This window comes from Argentina silus (genome assembly GCF_951799395.1).
Source record: "Argentina silus genome assembly, chromosome: 20".
Taxonomy (NCBI): Eukaryota; Metazoa; Chordata; class Actinopteri; order Argentiniformes; family Argentinidae; genus Argentina; species Argentina silus.
Genome location: NC_139674.1, coordinates 7,244,943 through 7,259,429, shown reverse-complemented (window position 1 = coordinate 7,259,429; position 14,487 = coordinate 7,244,943). Strand labels below are relative to the sequence as shown.

The following is a 14,487-nucleotide window of genomic DNA, read 5'->3' as shown; positions in this document are numbered from 1 at the left end:
GTCTGAAGTCGCGAGTGTTGATAGCCTACCTGCTCTGTGCTATGCGTTCTCTCAGTTGCCTAGGCTACTACAATAGAGAAACAGCATGTATGAAAGCCACTGGATATGACGGCTACTGGCGGGCAGCACTACATCATTGTACTAACACAGCAACAACAGACATCCTCTAATCCCACTCTCTCGCGTGCCGAATGACAAAATATTCGACTGTGTCAATGCGAGAAATTAGGCAACCTGGAATAGGCTATACTGTTGTCATTTAGGCTACTGCGTAAATCCAAAAGGCAACACGTTGATTTGATGTATAGTCCCATTGCTCACTGTTCAGAGCGTGTGTCCACATCCACCACCAGAATGGGGTCGCTCCAGGTGCACAATACAACGCGCGGCACGCGCTGCTCAGAATATTCAACGCACAGCGCTTGTGAATGCCAATGTATTGACGAATAGCGTTTATTCTATAGGCCTAGATTATTATTTTAAATCTTAGTTTTAGCCAATTATTACACCATATCGCATCAACAGGTTTTCATCTCAGCACTAGTTGCATTTTGTCAGTCAAAAGTCTGTCAACTCTTTTAAAAAAGATGTGTAGATCACCTCTGGTTGCGGAAAACGCACCGTGCGCAATTATGGCTGGGGGACGCAATTGTTCTGATCTTCGTACGCTGTCCGTCCTCAGTGTGTAAAGGCTATTCTCATTAAGAGTGTCGATAAGGATTAGCCTACTCAAAACAGCATGTGGTCCAATCCATTCTGCCTTTGGCACAGGCTATATCATCGTCAAGAAAAGCCATGTTATCTCTCGGACATTAAATAATTGTATGTAAATTGTTTAGAAATGGAGGTTATAACTATTTTGAAACCAGCACAACTTCTGACACAGAGGCTGCAGGCATGGTAGGTAGCTATAAGTGTACAAGAGGATGCTCTGCCTAAACCCATATGACAACCTAAACGAAATACTATAGCATATTTTATCGGACAATATCTTATCTTTGAAAAAATATATATATACGAAATGTCTTCAATACACTCTACAACTCCAAATAAAACTATGTAGCAAACTTGCATGTGATGGATAATTTGTGCAGACATTTGGGCTTACAATTGATTTAGACTACATCTCCCAGAGCCTGACAAATGGCTTGACTTAGCGGTGATTGGCTCGTATAGTGAGACAAACTTGTGACGTGGCCCCTCTGCTCGGCGGCGCGCGAAACTTCTGTGCTAGTAAAAGCATGTTGGACGTGCTGTGGCTATTTTAACTGCCTGAATTGCTCCAGGTAACGCGTTATACAACTCTACAGCAGCGAGATATGGGCTTGCATCAATTAGACTATAGCTAGCTACATTTAACAATACTCTAGTACTACCCTGTCATATTTTGTGCAGCAAGCTAGCTCGCTTTCAGTGTCATTCAAGCTGCTAGCGAAGACATTGGTTGTCAAACCAGCCAGCGCGTGCACTGTTTAGTTGTCAAAATCATAATAGCATCTTTTCAGATGTATTTTTGTGTTTTATATGCCATAGACCAATTTTAAACCAGTATACGGTGTGTCGACAAGTTGCCACAGAATGCCAGCGCAACTTCAACATCCAGGGTATGCTGATGACAAGCTGCTGCGGGTTTCCGAGAGGCTGCCGTGCAGAGATGTTCAGGCAGGCATGCTGCTTGCGCTGATGGGAGAGGTTGTCGTCTTTCACTTCATTTGTTACTTTGGCACATCAAAATAGTTGCCTCAAGATAATTGTTCAAAGTAATCATTATTGATTTACTCGATAGTTGTTACAAGTGGTAATAATACCATAAGTGGTAATAATAATCATAATTGTCACTTGCAACAACAATGTTGCAAGTGACACACTAACAGTGTACAAACCCATTGCAGTGGGAGACAGGCCATATCAGGTCTAGGTATAGATGAAGATTTCACTTGTTAATATTAATCTATTGTTTTCCAGAGTATGTTTTTGGAGCATTTTATTAATTGGATACATGTTCTGCCCACAGCCAGACCAATACAGCTACCCTGCCATCTTCATCTATGGTCATCGAGCCTCAGGGAAAAGTCATGTGACCCTCACTTTGCTGAAGGAACTGGAGGTGAGTGTGGCACAAGCACTTGGCTCCCGGTCTTAAGCATCATAAAGACTTACTGTTATAACAACAACCATCTCTATTGCTTCATATAAATACAGGGGTATAATTAATTACTTTGAGACCACTCAAACACTCAAGTCACTTTTGTTTTTCATTGACTGATAATTCTCTCTCTCCAGCTTCCTCATGCCACAGTGAGCTGTGTGGAATGTGTCTCTCTGGGACTGATGTTTGAGCAGGTGCTGCTCTCTCTGTTCGGCTCAGACTCCACTCCCTTACTACCCCGCAGTCCCTCCATGTCTGACTTTGTGCGCATCTACAGGCAACTATGTGCCCAGGCCCCAGCCAAGCAGACACGATACATTGTAAGTACAGAGGACTCCCACCGTCGTATTCCTGCATTTGAGTTGCTGTTTTATCCTCGCTTAGTTCCTCAGTTAGTTAGTTATACTTTTAAAGTATTGCATTGTTATATGTTACAGAGGAAAGAAATGTGGTTAGAGTGAGCTGTGCTGTCTACTAACAGGTTCTGGACCGAGCAGAACTCCTGAGAGACATGGAGGCCAATCTCCTCCCTGCATTCTTGCGTCTTCAGGAATTGGTAAGAATCTGCTGTGCCCGAAAAAATGGCTTCTTCTCAGTTGTTAGGTACACAACTCCTCACGTCCTCTCCTCTGTCCTCCACTGGCTTCATCCTCAAAAACAAAGCATCGGAGGAGAATATGTTTGTAGATCTTCTCCTCCAATGCGTTTTCTGTAGGACACGAATAGAGGACAGAGGAGAGGACGCGAGGAGTCGTGCTCCGAACGGTTGAGAAAAGGCTGATGTCTCTCCTGTAGAGTATGCTACTTCATTATTTTGCAGTGAGTGATGAGTAGATGATGAAATAGAACTAGGAGAGGTCCCTTTATGATACCTGACCTTGAGTTGAGTGTGTTGAGGAGGTACTTGCGTAAGTGCAATCATTTTTTGCATATTAATTATGAACATCAGAGGTAGTGTGGAGGCTGGCAGAATGTTTTATTTATGTATTTGTTTTGAAGCTGAATACTAACAGCCTGCCTGTCTTGTTAGTGTGTGTGTGGGTGGGGGGGGATGGGGGGGGGGGGGGGTTGTGAGGACTAGTTTTTCTTATGGCTTCTAGAAAGTTTTCATGTGCGGTACGGCGAAACTACACCAACACTGAGACGAGGGCGTACTGTCATAGCTCCGTTAAAACAGCTTTCAGGGTGCTACACCAAGAGCGTACTGTCATAGCTGCGTTAACACAGCTTTCAGGGTGCTACACCAAGAGCGTACTGTCATAGCTCCGTTAACACAGCTTTCAGGGTGCTACACCAAGAGCGTACTGTCATAGCTCCGTTAACACAGCTTTCAGGGTGCTACACCAAGAGCGAGACGAGATGCGCTGCCACAAACGTTGATCTGATGACAAAATAGGCGATATCTCATAAAGAGAAGCTATCTGAAAATGATTTCAGCTACACTTCATAACAGGAGGCTATGTTCTTGAAATCTCAACAACTCATCTGCAATTTAAATTATTTGAAGTAGCCTGCATGACATCAACCATTGCGTCAACACTGTTTTTCTTTTTTTTAGTACAATCCTAAAATGAGACACTGAACATTTCAATGTGTGCAGTGTGATTTGTGCATTTTCTACTTAGTTTTAGGATGATTGAGGTTATTTGTGAATTTATATTTGACATAAATCAATTGGTATTGCGTTGTTTTTTTTAGGTGATCTTTAAAATGGGGAAATGATAACTTGGTTTTGGACACATGGTTTTAGACCAACTAACTGACCTGATCGGTAGATCATATGTCTCACACCTGTACTTTGTCACTGACCCACTGCTTCTCTGGCAGGTTGAGGACAATGTGACAGTGGTCCTGCTCAGTGAGATTGTATGGGACAAGTTCCGTCCCAACACTGGCTGCTTTGAACCGCTCCTGCTCCACTTCCCTGACTACAGTAAAGGTAGGGCTGTCGATAGACGGTTGCCACTTAATTATAGAGTAGATTGCATGATATATATATATATCTACACAAATTGAGCAGCGGAGAGTGGTAACATTCCACCTAAACAGTCTTTATTCAAAATATATCTTTTGACGAGATTCGTCATCACAGGTCGGCATGAGACTTCTCCTTAAACTAATTTAGTGCGGAGGGTGAATAAGGTCGCCCAAATTGTCAACATTCTAGAGTGCCAAAGGTGACTTTATTCACCAAAAATACTTCAATTATGATGCTTAATTTTGTAGCTGATCAAAGTATTGTTGCTAGGTCAATACCACATAAAACACTTGCCACTCTAGGTAGTGAGTTGGCAGTTAGTGAGTTAAATCTCACGTATATGCCCCCCCATCAGCACTGAATAAGGATTAGAAACTCTTGTGTTCATGTGAGAACTCTCATTGTACCTGTGATTTTCTCCTAACACTTGCGGGTGGCTGTGGCTGAGGCAGAGCGTATACATGAAACAGAGTGAACTCTCACTTGAGTTTCCAATGGGATTATGATTTAATTAGAATCAACATTTTCAATATGTGAAGGACAATCACAGGACTGTGTGTCCATTTCTCAGTTGTTAGGAACACAACTCCCTATCCTACTGACAATGCATTGGAGGAGAAGATCTAGGTTCCTCCCCTTACATATCCTCCTCCAATGCTTTTTGAGCACGAAGTGAGTGGAGAGGACGGAGGAGAGGACGCGAGGAGTCGTGTTCTTAACAGTTGAGAAAAAGGCTTGTGTGTGTCATGACCCCACACAGCGGTTGACTGTGTGTTTGTTGCCTCTGTGCCTCTGTCCAGCGGAGCTCCAGCTGATCCTGGCCCAGGACAGCCATCCTTCCTACTCCCCGGAACTCTACTCTGCCTTCATCAACATCCTGCTGGGGGTCTTCTACTCTGTCTGCAGAGACCTGCGGGAGCTCCGCCACCTGGTCAGGATGACTTGCACACAACTCTAACACACTCACACAGCTGCTAACGCAGTCATCACACGCACACAGACAGACAGACAGGTCTGATGTCTTCGTCTCCACCTTGTTTAAGTGTTGTTTACCTCCTCATACACATTCATTTTCTTTTCAAACAGGCTGCCCTCAATTTCTCCAAGTTCTGTGAGCCTTTGGAGCAAGGCAGTGGTAAGACACTGGTATACTATATCAATATTTCAATTGCTTTGCTGTCGTCTCTGTATTTTCATCTGAAGAGGGATCCCTTTCATGTCGCTGACTTTGAGTTGCTGTCTAGACTGTACAGTACATGTCCCAGATTGTCAGCCCAGATCAACCGTCTCTCTCTCTCTCTCTCTCTCTCTCTCTCCCCTCATTCCACTGCTACATGTCTTTGTCCTCAGTCAAAGAGAGCGACTATCACAAGCTGTGGAGAAACATCGAGCCTCACCTTAAAAGAGCCATGCAGACAGTGTACCTCCGGGAAGTGTCCAGGTCTGTGTGTGTGTGCACGCGCGCACACATCTTCTTCAGGCAAAAATGACAACAACAACAAGTCACAACAGGGTTTTGCTCTAGCGACCAGCCTCATTCTCTCTTTGATGACAGCCTTTGATTTCATTGGCCAGACTCTCGACTAGACACTCTGCTCACAGTGCTGTTGGCTGTGTTATTGGACTGATTTCCACCGACACTGTTTACTCTCTATTGTCCCCTCAGTGTTCAGTGGGAGAAGCAACAACGGCAGATGGAGGAAGAGAAGGAGGCAGAAGCTGTGAGAGGTATTCAAAGAGAGACATACAGAGGTATCACACACACACACACACACACACACACACAATTGGAACAAGACTGGGCTGATTAACCCAGTTATACCCTAGTGTCCAGGACCTGTTCAAAGAGTCCCCCTGCCATCTGCTCCTGTGTGTGGTGCTGCCAGGCCCCAATCTGAGTCTGGATCAGGGAAACGAGAGATCAGAATCCTCTCTGTTTCTACCTTCATGGGAGGATCATGGCTAATTTGTAGATACCTCACTTCCTTCCCACGTGCCATCATTTGCCCTTTAGATGGCGCTGTAATGTACATTATTGAATGTGTACAGGTTTTATTAAATGGAGATCCAAATCGCCGATCTAAGGTTGGTTGACCTTGTCCCTCACAACAAGGTTACTGCAGCACCTGTAAACCAGGTGTATAAACAATGATTGACAACTATTTCCAGTAAGTTTCTGTCCCTCTCCCAGGGTTGTCTGCTCACGCCCATGTGGAGCTCCCCTACTACTCCAAGTTCCTGTTGATTGCTGCATACCTGGCATCCTACAACCCCTCCCGCACGGACAAACGCTTCTTCCTCAAGGTTTCCATTCTCACTTCAGACCCTGCCCCATTTATCACACTGACAGTCTCAGTAGCCAGACCAATTAACTGCTCATTACTGTGAATGCAATCAGTTGTCACATTTATCATCTCATGATAATCTTGTTGCCAGCGTGTGATTATGTGAGGTCTTTCCTCGCCCCAACAGCACCATGGTAAAATAAAGAAGACTAACTTCTTGAAGAAACACGAAAAGGTATCTATAAGTAAAGGTTTCATATTGTTTTCCTTTTGGTTCAGTCCATGAGTTGATCATATTGCTGTGTGTGAATCCACCTCTCTCTTTCTGTCTTCCATCCAGACCAGTAACCACCTGCTGGGGCCCAAGCCCTTCCCTCTGGACCGCCTGCTGGCCATCTTCTACAGTGTGGTGGACAGCAGAGTGGCCCCGACCGCTAGCATCTTCTCCCAGGTGAGCTGGGACACTCTTAGGCTGGCTGCAATGACTTTCAAATGAAAGGCCGCACTCACACAGGAATCTGAATCGAGTGAGATCCTGGGAGACCAGTATGTACAGTAGCCATGTCGTTTGGTTTTAGTAGTGAGTGATTTTAGGTATTTTATGACGTGTGATAGGTTATGAAGATGATTGAATAGGGTGAGGTGATTACTCGCAAGTCTCCAGATTTTACATGGAATGGTAGTTTAGATATATGGAGGGATTATGTAATTTTACTGACTTTACATATGTATGTCACTTGATTGTTTAGTTGTGTAAAGTAATGAATAGCTCTACTTTGCCCCCGCCCCCAGATCTCCTCTCTGGTGACCCTGCAGCTGTTGAGTCAGGTGGGCCACGATGACCAGCTGGATGCCCCTAAGTACAAATGTGCTGTGTCTCTGGACTTCATCCGTGCCATATCCAGGTGTGTTAGTGTCTGTGTGTGTGTGTGTGTGTGTGTGTGTGTGTGTGTGTGCCTGTTCGCCATAGATCTTCATTGCTGCACTGGTATATTGGTCCACTTCCAGCATTTATGTGCTGACTGTTTTGCCCTCTTCTTTTCTCTACAGGACAGTGAGCTTCGACATTGTAAAGTACCTTTATGACTTCCTGTGAGCTGACTTCTACAAGAGAGAGAGATTCCATTCTGAGAGAGGGATGACTTTGGCAGGAACACACTGATGGACAAGCATTGACATAGTGGTGGGAGATGCCAGGAGCTGTGTGAACTCCTCTCACTCTGTGTGCAACGTCAGAGAATTATGGAGTGATTTATGCTTTACTGCCCCCTGGTGTCTGTCCGGAAGCACTGTCTTTCTGGATGATTCTTCTGTATATCCCTATTGAATCTCACAACCTGCTGGAGTCTTGTGCTATTAACCATCTTCAAGCACAGCCAAATATGGACCTACTGGACTGTACCTCAATCATGGGAGACCTCAGATTACCTTGTTTCAACTTAAATATTATCTTTCAATAGTTTTATTTCAATAATAAAATACTTCATTGTAGATACACCACCAACTCTTAGTTTCAGAATTTTGACAGAATTGTGTTTGTTTTATAGTCAGACATCTACAGCACAACACACAAAGAGAACGTGGTAGAATTGAGGATTTACCGAAGCCCAGCTTTTAAAGGTACCAATCCCAGATTGCCCATCAATTTTATTTTTATTTATGATATATGGCCATTTGATTCTTGAAGAATATGTAATATCCCAGATTGCCCCTTTTAATGTACATGATTTCATAATGCATAATATAAGATTAATCATTTCCCCAACTGCTTTTTTGGGGGCGGTCTCTCAGATTCACATAAAGACTAATGTGAGTGGGATCAGATAACTGGCTCATTGAACACCTCTTCATGACATTTGACTGCCCTCTCTCATAGCAACGGTGCCATGGAAACTGGATGTGACCATGTAAGGGAAATAGCCTCTGTTGTCTCTGGTATCCTTAAGCAAGAACACATGAGAGGGTGTGCAATATCGTGAATATCATACCGGCTGTGATGTGGTTGTAGGCATGAGGTGCAGCTGCAGAATTTGGCTGAGAGATTTAAATAATAGTGTATTGTTATCCATATCAGTGGAAACAGTACATTGTAGTGTATGACAGATCTCAAGACCTCGAGTAGCAGGGATTATTGTGTTGGCTGGGTTGCAGTTTACCTGTCAATATCCAGCACCTTGTGTTCCAGTGAATCCCCTTACTGATGACAATGCCCTCTTTAGCTTCAGGATCTGTCTGCGGCTGTGTTTGAGGTGATTAAGATGGATTAAAACCTGACTGTAATCAGTTTCACGCTGTCAGCCGTGCAGGGCAGCCCAGTGTAGGCTGTCTGCAGAGCTATAGGTAATCAAATGGCTTTTTGGTGGTTTAGGTCTTAACTTTGACTGACCTCTATTCCCCTCCTTCTTCAGACAAACATGTATTCATGTTTACATCTTCATGTGTTTTTTTGCTGTTTTTGAGACTATTTGTCCTGGTCCCGGTCTCTCCCAAATCATTCAGATGCATTTCAGTGTAACCTTTTGTAGTGCCTTTTTCAGATTTGGGTGTTACCATGGAAATGATGATTGTCATGGCAACCAGGAGGCACAGTATGACTCATCATCCTGTCTCCCTCGCCTCAGAGACTGTAATGTGTTTTATTGCAAAACCAATAACAGGCAATTAGTTTTCCTTCAAAGCTGTTTAGATGACACAAAATAACCTCAGATTTCAACATCTTTTAAATCTTTATTGTACAAATGTAAGCAAGAGCTGTTTTCTTAAACAATTGCTGCTGTCTTCCTACAGAAGGCACAAGTTTAGCAGGCTACGGTTTTGTATAAAGATCATCCTAAAGATCAATATCCATTGAGAGCACCTTTTAAGCATAGCATCTAACACACACTTTCACAGGCACACATGTTTTCTCAAAGACTTGCAGATTTACAGGCAGCATATTTGAAGTTAGCAGAACATATTAAAATATACTTTCTAATCAATGATTTACTACCTCAAGAGTTAATATTTATATTAATTAATATTAATTTCTTCTTTTTTTCTTTAAGCTGTTTTTGTGGACTCAGATGAAGCCTTCCCCTGAACTAAAAAGCGTCTATGGTGGAGATTCTCCATTGAACATGGTGTTTTAACCCAGGGGTACAGTAGGCTTGATCTGGGTCCTAGAAAGCGCTTATAACTGCTACTTTAATCTCCTATAGCAACTGGGGCTGATCTGATGTCTTGTTTTTTGGCCAAAAGTGCATCTTGTATAATAAAGGTAAGGACATCCCTACCGAGAAGACGTTCATAAGAAGTACTTGTCCTCTTATGAGGAACTGTCTTTTCAGCCATGGCACAGAATGGACAGGATCTCTACTCATTTGAGCTGTGACAACTCAGTCAGCTCTGGATACAGCTCTGTGACTGTGTGTCTGGGTGGAACCTACTTTAAGTGAGCACAATTGTAGATGGATGGATGCCAATGAGACATGTCTCGTGTTCAAATGATATAGATATGAGTATAGTCCTCTCTGAATTTGTGACTGGGGGATTTAATCAAGTAAAAATATTTTAGGAATGTACAGGTAGTCACCACCACCATCTCTGTTATCCCCTAGCTTATTTAGTTATGACCTACTTGTCTCAGGGTCAGTTGATAGTCTGAGAGATCATCCCTCATCATGTGGGATCATGTACAAGGACAAGTCATCTATGCAAGTTTAGTGCATTATCACCTCATCCTCATGTAAACCCTTGTGGATTCAAGTGACACGTGATGCATTCAAAGCATGGCCCCTGTAGCATTACCAACCGACGTAGGGGATTGCTGATAGCCGGAACAAACTGTTCAGCCCGCTCAGAGGGCTCCATAGCTCAGTTCATAGGTGACCCATTGCAAGTGTGAGTTCAAGTTTAGCTCAGGGGTGGAGATGGGGGAGTCTGAGCGGAGACCCTAAACACTGTGCCTTCGGTTGTGGATCATGGCCACTATGTGGGTGAGGTCCAAGCTCTTCATCATCACCTCCATGAAGTCTTCGTCAGTGCGAGCCCCACCCACAAACTCCTCCAAGGAGAGCTCCCCTGCAAACGTAAGGCCACAATTAGATGAGCAAAATCAGCGTTGTAGCACAGTAAATAATGGGTTCTGCCACCAGCCATTCTATAGTATCAGAGTTCTCAGAGTGAGGATAGGATTAGGATCATTGGTCATTCTGGTTATGACATGGTTAGAGTGTTGATTTCTTGCTTCTAGGTAAATGGATTTACTGATTTTAAAAAGTAACAGACCTGATGAATGCAACAGCACTTTGAGTGCCAGGCTTATTAGCTGATTTATTACAGCTGATCTCAGCAAGGTGTTGTTTTAATTAAGATGTAGGCTGTTGGTAGATCAAGGAATGTTTGACCTGAAATTCAGCTGAGCTGAAATGAACCAAAACATGCAGCTCTAAAAGACACTCACCATCTCCGTTGACGTCAATCTTGTCAAACACGCGGTTGGTGAAGTCCTCTGCACTTACATCCTGGGATTCGCTCCCATTGATTGCACGTATGGCCTGAAGAGGGGAAAAAAGCCAGAAAGTTAGCCTGCCTTTGTTTGGTCAACATAAAATAGCCTACGTTGCACAGCACTGGCTATCTGATTACAGTATATACCTTTATGATGTTGAGCAGCTCATGTCGATCAATGCAGCCATTGCCGTCCACATCGTACAGCTTGAAGTACCAGCGTAGCTTGTGCTCCAGTTTACCCCGCATCACCAGACTCAGAGCAGCCACATACTCCATGAAGTCGATGTAGCCGTCCTGTAGAAGCCAGTAAAAGTCTGTCAGCTAGAGGTAGGTGAATCTGTAATGTCATGCTAAAATCAAGAGGACTGAAAGCATTAGTTAAAACACCTGAATTGGTTAGGCATGCCCCCCTCAGCTTTACCTTGATACCCTTTCTCCACAGACTCCACAATCCAGGTCCCTAATTTAAGAGTGTCATACGGTATCACCATGTACACTACATTAGATCATACTCAGTCAGTGCTACTACACCCCGCGCCCTTTTGCACTACTTTTGCACTACCACTGTCATTGCTTTATTATTACTTATTGCTTCATCACTACCTTATTATATTGTATTGTTGATTCATTGACTTAGAGCTAGATTCATAAAAGCATTTCACTATGTCACTGATGTCATTTCACTTATGCAATGTACATGACCAATACGGTTTGATTTGATTTTTTTACTCTGTCTGTAATTATGCTAGAATGACCAGGCAGTGTTGTACACTTCACCGTCCACAATATCTTAAAGTTTAATAGCAGCCAGTCACCCAGCGCTGTCCCTAGCGAGGAGTCACCCAGCGCTGTCCCTAGGGAGGAGTCACCCAGCGCTGTCCCTAGGGAGGAGTCACCCAGCGCTGTCCCTAGGGAGGAGTCACCCAGCGCTGTCCCTAGCGAGGAGTCACCCAGTGCTGTCCCTAGCGAGGAGTCACCCAGTGGACATTCTGATTGGCAACCTCTAATACAGGTGCACCTATAAAACTGCTCAGTGCTGTTGATACAAATGGAAAAACTTAAATGCTTATAGCTGCTGTTTCTGGCACAAAGTAGAAAAATAAATGAAGGTTTAATGCATAATTATCCACTATGGACACGCTTCGGCCTCTAATAATATAAAGATTAAATTAAATAATTGAGGTACCAGTTGGCCCTCTTGGTGCTGCCTGCTGGAGTGACAGAATAGCAATCACACCACAAGGTATTCTCTCTGAGGGATAATCCCAACGCTAAATCAAATCACTGGGTTTTATGATTGAAGCTGACAGGGTAACTAATTATAGCAGTGTAAATATTGAGCCAGACAGCAGCTTGACAACTCTGTCTCGTTCTAACCATTATAAACCCTTTGGATTGAAGGGATTCTGTACTTTTGACATTGTTAATATATGTTTCCCCGGCACACAACTTATGATATGCTAAGTTTGGTTTGGTTTTGTGGAAACCTGTGTCTTTAGAAATAGAGAAAAATAGTGGACCCCCTTACCCCCTCAGTAGCTTTGTTGTTTTGCTGTCAGCATTGTCGGTAATATGGAGGTACACGCACACCCTAGTCTGTGCATTTACTGCATTTACAACTCAGACAATCATTTTCTTACACACCTCTGTTAACAAGACGTACCCCCCCCCCCCCCTTTTTTTAAATAAACCCTCCCACTGTACCTAACTTCTATTAGTTAACTTTCATGCATAGTTTCATCATGCAGCAACCCAACCTTAATAGTTTTAATGTAGCATCTGCTTACCTTGTTCATGTCAAACGTTCTGAACATCTGCTCGATGTAGGCATTGGCCTCAGGGTCAAGCCCTCGGAGCCCAAAGAACTGCTTGAACTCGTGCAGAGTGAGCTGACCTGAGGGGCACTCGGTCATGAACTTCTTATACCAGAGGTGCATCTCCACAGCCTGCAGGTCGTCCACGGTGGACCCAGTAGAGTTTCCCATGTCAATAGGTTGATGTTGTGTATGTGAGACAGCTGGAGCCAGAAGGAGTCTTGACCTGAGGTAGTTACTGTACACTCGCCCTTGGAGCCCGATTGGTCTACTGTGAAGCGGAGTGTATCGCCCTTCACAGTCACACAATAGTGGGACTTTGGGAGGACGTGGGTGCTAGACAGGGGCTATTGTACCAGGCTAGGATGGGCCACGCCCTCAGTGTTCCTGTCTCTAATCACTGGCTATAATCCAGGTGCAGCAGCAGATAAAGGGCTTAAGGTTCTCCATTGGCTGAAAGGAAGACTGTCTACTGATGGCCATGGAACAGGGGCATTATACATAACGTTATTATATACATCTCCCTAATGTTTGTATTGGGGACAACCCTGAAATGTTCAATACAAATGATTTCACAGAGCACAAGTGAATATGTTTATTGAGATACACTATACTAATTTGCTCTCAAAACAGCCTCAATTCATCGTGGCATTGATTCCACAAGATGTTGGAAACATTCCTTTAAGATTCTGGTCCATGATGACATTACATTTACATTTACGGTATTTAGCAGACGCCTTTATCCAAAGCGTCTGCTAAATGCCATGAATGTAAATGTAATGTTATCATGGACCAGAATCTCAAAGGAATGTTTCATTCCTTTGAGATTTCATCATGACATGATTGCATCACGCAATTCCTGCAGATTTTTCAGGTGCACTTTCAAGCTGTGAATCTCCCGTTCTGCCACATCCCAAAGGTGTTCTATTGGATTCAGATCCGGTGACTGGGAAGGCCACTGAAGAACACTGAACCCATTAGTTTGAGATGACTTTTGCTTTGTGACATGGTGCATTATCATGCTGGAAGTAGCCATTAGAAGATGGGTACATTGTGGCCATGAAGGGATGCACATGGTCAGTAACAATACTCAAATAGGCTGTGGCATTCAATCGATGATTGATGGGTATTAACGGGCCCAAAGTGTGCCAAGAAAACGTTCCCCACACCATTACACCACCTCCACCATGAGAAGGTGTACAGGTGTTCTTAATAAAGGGCTCGGTGAGTGTACCTTTAAATTCATACACCAAGTAGGCCTGAGTTATTAATTAGTATATCATGACCAATACAGTGATTGCTTTCTGCAAGAACATACAGTATTTGCATCACAATGCCAAACATTTTTATTTTTTATAAATCTCAGTAGCAGGTTTAGCACAATGTAGCAGGTTTAGCACAATGCACAATACAGCAATCATTCAACTGTGGTCCTAAGTAAAACATTGGCACATCATTCAACTTGTCAGCTATAATTATAGGTTCTTACTTATATACTAAGTAAGTAAGTAATATACTACAGTAGTACAGTATGTCTGTAGTACTGAAACTCACAGAAATGTAGAGGAACAATGGTTAGTGGTTCTTAAGTGCTTTTTGTATATATGAGTGGTTAGAGATCCTTAAGTGATTATTATTGACAATGTTGAATGCCTTTCAGTTTCAACACATTTCTAAATTAAAGATGTTTATATAAAAAAATATGTTTTCTACAAATGTTATATGAGCAACTTTGTTACAAATTATGTTACCAGAATGTTGGTTCAAATG

At 43.2% G+C, this 14,487-nt stretch overlaps 2 protein-coding genes across 2 annotated transcripts; one reads left to right on the top strand and one right to left on the bottom strand.

Annotated features, from left to right (window-relative positions):
• Nucleotides 1–1,200: 1,200 nt before the first annotated feature.
• orc5 (origin recognition complex, subunit 5) lies at nt 1,201–8,110 on the top strand. The gene is made up of 15 exons (XM_083692180.1): nt 1,201–1,286; nt 1,534–1,692; nt 2,015–2,107; nt 2,284–2,469; nt 2,631–2,705; nt 3,977–4,088; nt 4,928–5,058; nt 5,214–5,262; nt 5,478–5,568; nt 5,794–5,855; nt 6,319–6,431; nt 6,600–6,647; nt 6,753–6,863; nt 7,205–7,317; nt 7,463–8,110. Exons 2-15 carry the CDS (start codon nt 1,579–1,581, stop codon nt 7,506–7,508), a joined length of 1,344 nt encoding a protein of 447 aa, XP_083548306.1. The 5' UTR covers nt 1,201–1,286; nt 1,534–1,578; the 3' UTR covers nt 7,509–8,110.
• Nucleotides 8,111–10,292: 2,182 nt separating this feature from the next.
• guca1aa (guanylate cyclase activator 1Aa) lies at nt 10,293–12,888 on the bottom strand (the record flags this gene model as incomplete). The annotated part of the gene is made up of 4 exons (XM_083692486.1): nt 10,293–10,471; nt 10,854–10,947; nt 11,048–11,197; nt 12,691–12,888. The coding sequence occupies 4 exons, from the start codon at nt 12,886–12,888 to the stop codon at nt 10,344–10,346; spliced, it is 570 nt and encodes a 189-aa protein (XP_083548612.1). The 3' UTR covers nt 10,293–10,343.
• Between the last annotated feature and the right edge of the window lie 1,599 nt (nt 12,889–14,487).

Bases quoted from the DNA above. Each gene is read 5' to 3' on its own strand.
- orc5 (XM_083692180.1), top strand. From the start codon at position 1,579: ATGCCAGCGCAACTTCAACATCCAGGGTATGCTGATGACAAGCTGCTG. The intron at 5,263-5,477 runs GTAAGACACTGG...CTTTGTCCTCAG, and splicing joins GCCTTTGGAGCAAGGCAGTG to TCAAAGAGAGCGACTATCAC. The intron at 6,432-6,599 runs GTTTCCATTCTC...TCGCCCCAACAG, and splicing joins ACAAACGCTTCTTCCTCAAG to CACCATGGTAAAATAAAGAA.